General features: G+C 44.1%; 1 protein-coding gene across 1 annotated transcript; it reads right to left on the bottom strand.

Annotated features, from left to right (window-relative positions):
* Positions 1-797: 797 nt before the first annotated feature.
* LOC149256641 (uncharacterized) lies at positions 798-1,697 on the bottom strand. Its single transcript, XM_089455426.1, has one exon. It carries the CDS (start codon positions 1,695-1,697, stop codon positions 798-800), a length of 900 nt encoding a protein of 299 aa, XP_089311552.1.
* Positions 1,698-9,105: the final 7,408 nt, after the last annotated feature.

Raw genomic sequence — 9,105 nt, 5'->3', positions numbered from 1 at the left:
GAGTCACCATCCTCTTGTCTGCAGGTATTCTAGGATGGGCTTCTCCCTGGCCTCTGAGATCTTCGCATTTTTCAATAGTAACTGAGACAATAAAGGTGGAGTTAGCAAGAGTACAGGGGATGCGATAGCGAACAGTGGGGTGGGCCGCATGCTCACAATCATCCATCCTACCATGCCCACGACCTCTGCCTCTACCAGATCTGGTGACAGGGGGACTGCTTCGCTCAGGTTCCAGCACATCCGAGGAAGAGTGTGAAATAGGGGTTGACCGCTGAGAGGTGGCACGTCCACGGGAGCCACCACGTCTGCTTACCATCCTGAGCCATTCTCGCGGCATTGCAAGGTGCAGAGGTTTATCGAATGAGCAGAAACACGGAGGGGAGTATCCAGATTGAGACGGAAACAGAACTCCCACTGAATCGTATGCCCCTGGAACTAGAGCCCAACGTTTGTGGAACGCTCTTGAACCTAGAAAGGGGATGGACTCAGGCACGCTAATGGAGTAGCTCAGAGTGACACACAACACAGTGATCCATAAGGCCGCAGAGGTGAGCGACGGAGCTGTGGGAATGGAGAGTTTATGGAGTGGCATTGCACAGTTAACCATGAAGCGGGTGGAGGAGTTAAGAGCCGACATTAATAAGCTTGTGCGAGACCAGCTCGCCCATCCTGCGCAGTACCTCGTGGCGTGCTTGGGCTGACACCTGCTCATGTGAAACGCCACCTTCGTACCCTCTAAGTTGTCAAACACCTGCATCCGGGAGTGAGATATCCTTTTGCACCAGAGAATTGCATTCCTATTTGAGTTGTTCATCATCTGTGATTTCGAGGGGTCTTGAGAAGTAAGAAAGTTGTTGGGTTACTCCCTGATTGGCTAATCTGTCTGTGACTTTGTTGGCCATTCTTCTAACATGCTTGAAGGTAATGCTTTGGGGATTCCTCAACCTTTCCTCCAGGGATTCCAATCTGCTGAGCAATCTCCAGCTGGATGCTATCTTGACTGTTGTGGTGCCTGCTTGGATTATGTTTGCTGCTGCTATAAGGATAAGTGAATCTCCTTCGACCTCTAAAGGGAAGAAGTTTTTTTGATCTGCAATGCAAATCCCTTTCCATAGTCCTTCCAGCTCAGCTGCATTATTAGTGTCTTTGCCAATCAATCCATAATAGATGTGCAGTATTGCCCCTGTGTGGCTCCTAAAGATTCCTCCAAATCCCGTTGGCCCTGGATTACCCTTAGCAGCCCCATCAAAATTCAGTTTGAAAGAGTTGATTGCAGGAGGAGACCATGTAAGGGGAGAGACAGAGCTGGTTGGAGGACGGGCTTTGACCTGGGCTAAGAAGGATAGGTCCAGATTCCAGGCTTTCAGAATGGTACATTCCTGAGGAGAGTCTGGCAGATCCGTGTCATGCCAGTTTCTGATGGCGAGAGTTTCTTGAAGATTTTGTTTCAGGAGGAGCCACAGAGCATCAATTGGCCTGCTGGTGTTGTTGAAAATTCTGCTATTTCTTTCCTTCCAGAGAATCCAATAGAGAAAGTCTGGTATTAAAATCCATAGGTAGTTTAAAAGATGGCTTTTGAAAGGGTTCTTTGTCCATTTTCTAATGGTTTCTGTGATATCTTCCATCTGATCTTTCGATCTCCTATTGCATTTTTCAATTCTCTCCCATAGTTGAGTTGCGAGCGGACAAGTCTCCATTAAATGTCTGATGGATTTAGAGTGGAGATTACAATTGGGGCATCTTGATGGGCCAATGAATCCTCATTTTTGCAGGTTGTCCCAGGTGAGTATGCGCTTATTACTTAAAAGCCATAGAAAAGTGGAGACCTTGGGCCATATTCCTGGTTGCCAGACCTTTTCCCATATCTAATCCTTGTCTGTCTGGGGGGCTGAGTAGCGAAGCTGATGAGCTTCCTTAGTAGTGAAAGTTCCTTTTGGCATGTGACCCCATCTCAATTTGTCCTACTGATTTGAGTATTTAATTCTTCTGTAGTTTAATTCCTGATCTATTTCAGTGTGCGTTTCCCCTTGCCAATCAGCCTGCCAGATGCTAGCAAGTTTCCAAATTTGGAAGTCTTGGTGCGTGTGCTGCTGCCATAATTGCTGAACAAGTGTGAGGTTTGCCTGGTACATGGAAGCTTGCCATATTGGCTTTTGGAAAAGAGTTGCCAGTTTCGGGAGTTGTTGCCATGAGTCCTCCCAGAACCTTGCAGTGGTACCTGAGTGAATTTCCCAAAAACTGTGCTCTTGAACGAGGGCGTTGTGGAGCTTTGTTGCATTCCATATCAGAGAACCTTGGGTTGTAGTGCTGATTCTGATGAGGTCATTCCATTGGCTACCCGGGGCACATTTTGCTTGCCAGAGCCTCGCCCATGGTGAATGTGGTTTGGAGACCCAGTTCCACCATATACGCGCGCCCATTGTGTTGTTGCTTTGGAGAGGATCCCTTAATCCAAGCCCGCCATTTGATTTTGTTTGGAAAACTTCTTTCCAATTGATGAGAGCCAATTTCCTGTTTAGACCAGAGGAGCCCCAGAGAAAATTTCGCTGAAGATTACGAATTGCTTTGAGGACCCATTTTGGCGCTGCCAAGATGGAAAAAAGATACAACGGCATGGCCTGGAGAACTGATTTGATCAAGACGAGTCTTCCAGCCATATTTAGAGAGCGAAAAGTCCAAGACGAAAGCCTTGATTAATTTATTTTGTCTAAGAGAGTCCTCCAGGAAGCGTGCTTGATGGTTGAGTCTGCCATAGGAGCCCCCAGGTATTTAGAAGGAAGTTTGGCAATGGAGAACCCCAGAATATGAGCAATATTCCTTTGAGTGGAGGCGGGAGTGTTGAAAAAGAAGAGCTGGGATTTTGAAGCATTGATGGAGGTGCCAGAGGCTTCAGAGAAAAGAGAGAGCAGGGATTTGAAAACTTTGGCCTCTTGAGAGGAAGGATGACCGAATAGCATGGTGTCGTCTACAAACTGCTGATGGGATAGGGGATGAAGACCATGGAGAGAAATGCCTTTTAGAGCATGGGTGGAGACGGCGGATTTGAGCAGTCGACTAAGCCCTTCTGCCATTAGGACAAAGAGGAAGGGGGATAGGGGGTCCCCCTGCCTGATACCACGGGAGGGGCGGAAAGGCGATGACGGGGAACCATTAAGCAGGACAGAGATGCTGGGAGATGAAATGAGATTCATGATCCATCTATTCCATGTGGAGTTGAAGCCAAAAGCCAATAACATCTTATGAATATAATTCCAACTAAGTTTATCAAACACTTTGGAGAGGTCCAACTTTAGAATCATACCTGGTTTTTTTAGAAGCTTTAGAGAGTGGATTACCTCATTCGATAGAATGATACCGTCCATGATCTGTCGCCCTTCTACATAACCCGTCTGCTCCGGTGAAATGAGAAGAGGAAGGAGAGGTTTGAGCCGGTTCGCTAGTACTTTTGAGATAAGCTTGTAAATGACATTGCACAGTGCTATTGGTCTATATTTATCAGGCTTATTGGGTTCTTCGCCTTTAGGTACTAGTGCTAAGAAGGTTGCATTGAGGGAGGGAAGAATCCAGTGCATAATTCTTGATTCCTCCACTAGTTCCCATACCTCTGTCTTGATGAGCTCCCAAAACTCATGAAAAAAATTGGCAGTGAAACCGTCAGGACCAGGTGCCTTGCCGTCCTTGAGTTGGGCCATCGCTTCTTCTACCTCCCTGAGTGAAATGGACTGGAGCAGTTTGTTGTTATGATCCTCCGTTATGATTTTGGGAATGTGCTGCGTGATAGTTCTGATTGCGTGATCTCTGTTTCCTGGAGGCTCCCTGAGAATTTCCTGAAAGTGATCTTTAAATTCCTTCTCCATGTCTTCATGTGCTTCTAATCTTTCCCCTTGTTGATTGTTTATGAATGCTATGTTGTTGTGCATTCTTCTTTGGATGGCAGTTCTATGGAAGAATTTGGTATTCTTCTCCCCCTCCTTGAGCCACCTAATTCTGGACTTTTGTCGCCAAAGAATTTCCTCTTGCTGCCTGCGGGCTTCAATTTGATTCCAAAGGTTCTGCTCCTGTTGCGCCTGCTCATCTGTTCTGCCTTCCAAGATGAGAGTCTGCTGTAGCGCATTCATTTGCTGCTCCAGCCTTTTGCGGTTCTCGAAAATGTTGCCAAACTGAGTACGATTCCAGACTTTGAGGACTTGTTTTAAGTTTTTTAATTTCTGTTGGAATTTGAACATTTTGGCACCTTCCGGCCGGATGAATGATTGCCATGCCTCACTTACCACTGTCTTGAAGTTAGGATTTGAGAGCCAGAAGGCTTCAAATCGAAAAGGTCTATTGCTTCTTGTGCCTGGTCGAGACCATTGTAACATTATTGGCCAATGATCGAAACCGCCTTGGGGCATTATGGAGGCATGAAAGTCCCCTCCCAGATGTATGGCATTATCCGAGATTAGGAACCTATCTAGCCTAGAGGTGATGTGTTGAGTGCCCCTGCGCTTATTGGTCCAAGTGAAAACTCCATTGGAGGTTTGAATGTCCATCAATTGATTATTTTGAATGAATTCCCTGAGACCTTTGCTGTCACCTTCTAACCTGATTCTGCCTCCTCTTTTCTCCTCCATCGTCTTGATGATGTTGAAATCCCCGCCACCGATCCAGAGGGGGAACTGCCTGTTTGCATTGAGAATAGTAAGAGTGTCCAGAAGTTCTAATTTTTGCTGAAGAGTCTGCGGAAAATACACATTTGAGAGGTGCCCATGGATGTTTGTGCCAATGAGATGGAAGGACGCTTGGATGAGGTGATGGGTGGCATGAAAGTCATATAGAGTGAGAACCTGCGGATTCCATAAGATGGCTAATCCTCCTGAAGCCCCAGAGGCATCTACTGAAACTGAGCAGCTGCCTGACCAGACCTTGTTGCGAATTCTCTCTATAGCAGTATTATTGCTTTTTGTTTCTTGAAGAAAAACTAATGATGGTTTTTCTTGTTGAATCAAATTTTTTATCATTCTGTGTTTTGAGGGGCTGTTGAGCCCTCTCACATTCCATGAGATGAGCTTCATGATGGACAGTGGGGTTTGGGTTTGTAAAACTTTGTCAACTTAGGGAACCGCCCGGATTCCATAAGTATTTCTCCTACTATGATTGTCCTTTGTAGGTCTGTCTTGCGCCCTCTTTTCTTTGTTTCTTTGAGAATTTTTTTCCCATCCCATGGGCTACCGGCTTGTATACCAAGACTTTTGTTGCACTGTGCTTTGATTAAAATTCCTTCAAGCCTGTCGATTTGCCAAGGGGGTATTGAGTTGTATTCTTTCTGTTTGCAGGCAGTTTCTAGTTTGAGGATGTCTAGATCATCCAGATTGACATGTACCAGATCTTCTTCCATGATGGTAGGGGAACTCTGATCTTCCACATCTACTAAGTCCTGTAGACTGAGGGCAAGAGCTGCATCTAGCTCCATTGCCGAGGGCTGCTGATTGAACTCTGTAGCAGATTTCCCCGGGGAAGGGGGGAGAGAGCCAGTATCAGAAATAGGTTTTTTATCTGAAAGGGGGCTAGTTAAGAGGCTATGAGGAGCGGGAATGGAGGACTTCCTGGGGGCGATGGGAGCATGGGAGGATGAGGGCATGGAGGGGTTATCCTGAGGTTCTGAACTTGGTTTTTCCTAAGGATCGGGAGAGGAGAGCAAAATAAATCTGTTCTGAGAGTCAGTTTTGATGGAGCTGTCTGAGACTACATGGTTTTTCTTGGCATGCCTACAGAGATTAGGAACTTTTATGAATCCTTCAGAGTCTTTATTGGATTCATTAGCTGTAGATTTGGACTGTGAGTTCAGAGGAAAATCTAGGAAGAGATGGCCATGCTCATGGCATTTACGACAATGAAAAGGGATATGCTCGTAATCTAAAGGTTGATTCCATTCAAAATCATCATGAAAGAGACTTACCGAGTCGGCGAGAGCTTTGGTCAAGTGCATCTGGACACAGATCCGGGCATAAGAGGTATATCTGTGGGTTTTGGTTTCCTCAGCAACTTTGATGAAAACCCCTAGTTTATTGCCAATGTCTGCTAGCGTTTCTTCTTTCCAGTATTCCACAGGGAGGGAATACATGCGTATCCAAACTGGTGCCCAACTGAAATCTTCTTTATCAGGGTTGAACCTAGGCTTCCAATCCCGGAGGTATAGACCTGAGGAGTTAAAAAAATACGGGCCTCCTTCGAATATGCGAGATTTTTCCTCCACACAGTGGAAAATGGCCGTGAAGAAGCCTTTGGGTCCAAGCTGCAGAGTGACCTGTCCTTTAGGATTCCATTTTGAAGCTATCCATCCCTGCAGCGCCTTTTCAGTTGGCCAGAATCCGAGAAACTTGCCTATGAGTGCATGGTCCTGCATGAACTGGATCTCGCTGTTAATGCAGTGACTGGGGAGATCAACTTTGATTCATTCTGTAGCTTTTGGGATGCAGGTCACCTTTGGCTGTGACGAAGAGGCTTTTTGGTGCACGTCTTTTTCTTTGTCATCCGCATCACATGGTGCTGAGGGATCCGTTTCGCTGTTTTTCAGTCTTGCTCCCTGATCAGTTTCAGTGAGGCCACCAGGAGAGGTCAGAGGATTTGCAGACTATTCATTGTCAGAGGCTGGAGCTGAGTAAGGAGGGGGGGAGGATCCCACCCCTCCTGCAAGCTTGTCCATGGAAGGAGGTCAGAAGGAGCCCAGCAGTGCGATCTCAGAAGGTCAGGGGAGTACAAAGATTAAGGTTGTTGCGTTTCTAGCAGGCGAGGTGTTTGCATTCTTCAGAGCCCCCGGTTTCCATCGAGATTTTTCCCCAATCCATGCAATCTTACAATCTCCTTAAAAAAACTCCGGCTAGTATTACTCGTCATGTGAGTATCTCATTGGTTTGGAAGACACAGATCTAATTTCCCTACATGAAAATTGCATGCGCGCCTTTGTGCACATTTTCTCTGATCTTGCATAATCAGAATATTTGAAAATCCAGAGCATGGTTTTAAGAATTTACCGTCAAATGTCTTACGACTGCACAGTTTACAGTTTTGAAGTCGTCAACATCTTCTCGCATTATGTTGTTGAGGTTGCTTTGTATCTCTTATGGCACCAGAATTCCAGAAATATCACTATACTTGGCCTGGATCAAGAACGAGTGCTTCCTCTTAGAATTTGAATGTTATGTGGATGTTCTGGTGAATCTAGTTATAATTTGCATTGTCGGCTTACAAGGTCTAAATGTAGATGTTGCAGTTCATGATGGTGACACTGGTTCGAGTTTTAATATCGTCAGCCATGATATTTATATGATCAGTATGGCACTTACCGAAGGGTTGAGGTCCATTGATTCCTTAGTCACTACTCACAACTTACATTTTGATGAAAAGGAGAAGTTACAGAGGCTGGATATAATAAAGGAAGTCATCCGAATTGCAGAACTTGTGGAAGGCAGTTTCAAAATCTTTGAACCAATTCAATTGTTATATAGTTTTAGAATTACAAAGGCATTTTATAAACAATGCTGTCATAGTGTGATTAGAGGAGACCATGTTGAAGTTTTTGGAAAACTTCTTCAAAGCGGTATTGTGAATCAATATAGTGTGAAGGAATATGGCGAAGATATTAGGATATTGCTTCAGGGATTTCGGGTGCGGTGCACAGTGATGACTCACTGAGTCATTAGTGCCATAGGATAAAGGCGAGGCAGCCTGTTTACACTTATACATAAGTGTTCTATAGTGGATTCGAGCCCTGGTTCTAATGAATCGAACCTGTCATGCAAGTTCAAAGCACACGAAGAAATCCATTACAATATCTGACTTCATCTACGAATTTGGCTCCATTTGTGGATAGGTTGTATTTATTTATTTGTGTATTTTCTCTGAGCATTGAACTCTATCCCTCTGTCCTATAGCAACCAAACCGGAGGAGTGCAATGTGTTTGGAAATAATAATTCAAGTTACCGCTTCAAACACACTTACAAACACCATGCTTGCCGAGTTAATTACGTCACGGTTGCGATTTTCTTTGCATGCAAATGAAGTCAGAGAAGAAGTATAGGCTGACCATTCCACAACACAACAAAAAAGTTAAAGGCAGTTGGTAAATAAATATGGGCAAGCATTCACTCCGCTATTGTTGTGCACACTCCACAACACCACAACACCTGCAAGTTAAGAAAACCATTTACTATCTAAAATCAACCATGATGCCTATTAATTAGTTTGATTTCACGTATTAATGTCAAATTTGTATGTTGAGATAAATATGGATGTAAAAGTCATTTTGTATGTTGGTCAAGTTAGAGACCCAGAGTCTCTGAGGTAGTGAGAAGAAAATTGTGGAGGAATAGTTTTACAGAAGTTTACTCCACAACTCCAGTGATTAGTAAATCCGAGTAAGTTTGATGTGTTTTTCACTTGGAACCACAGCCTCCATTTATCACGTGAATGTATTTCCTTATGTTTTGACATATAATTTAAAGTGTGGCTTTGGGAGTTATGGTATTAATCTTTCACAATTAGATTTACCCCAACCTTTTTTGTTTTACTCTCTTTTGTCGTGAATGAATTTTGTATTTTATTAAGCACGTGTGTAGTTGTGATTCCTTGCCGCAACTCAAGTTGACTTCGCCACAACCAAATTTTGAGTGAGACTCCTCTCCTTTGAGGTAAAATTGTGAGACTCATCACCTCTGCCTCCTAAAGTTTTTTCTAACATGGTGTTTTTACTAGTAGTTAAAATTGTTTTGAGGGCATATTGTTTTTAACCGTATTTACTAGAAGGTAGAAAGTTTTTTTTTTACATTGAGAAATGGCAATATCAAACACAAGCTTGACTAATCCTCAGATACCTCAGTTTAATGGCAAAAATTATGATTATCTGGCTATTCCAATGAAGGCCTTGTTTTCGTCTCAAGACATATGGGATTTGGTGGAGAATGGTTTTCAAGAACCGGCAAATGCAGCAGCATACAATGCCTTATATCAAGCATAAATGGATCTGTTGAGGGACAACATGAAGAAGGATGCAAAAGCCCTCTTCTACATTTTTCAAGTAGTTCATGAAAGTATTTTCCCAAGGGTTGTTGTAGTAATGAAGTCCA

The sequence above is a fragment of the Pinus tabuliformis genome, chromosome 7 (genome assembly GCF_031772625.1).
Source record: "Pinus tabuliformis cultivar Carrire ecotype Pingquan chromosome 7, CPIR1, whole genome shotgun sequence".
NCBI classification, from domain to species: Eukaryota; Viridiplantae; Streptophyta; class Pinopsida; order Pinales; family Pinaceae; genus Pinus; species Pinus tabuliformis.
This window is presented reverse-complemented; position numbering and strand designations above follow the sequence as displayed.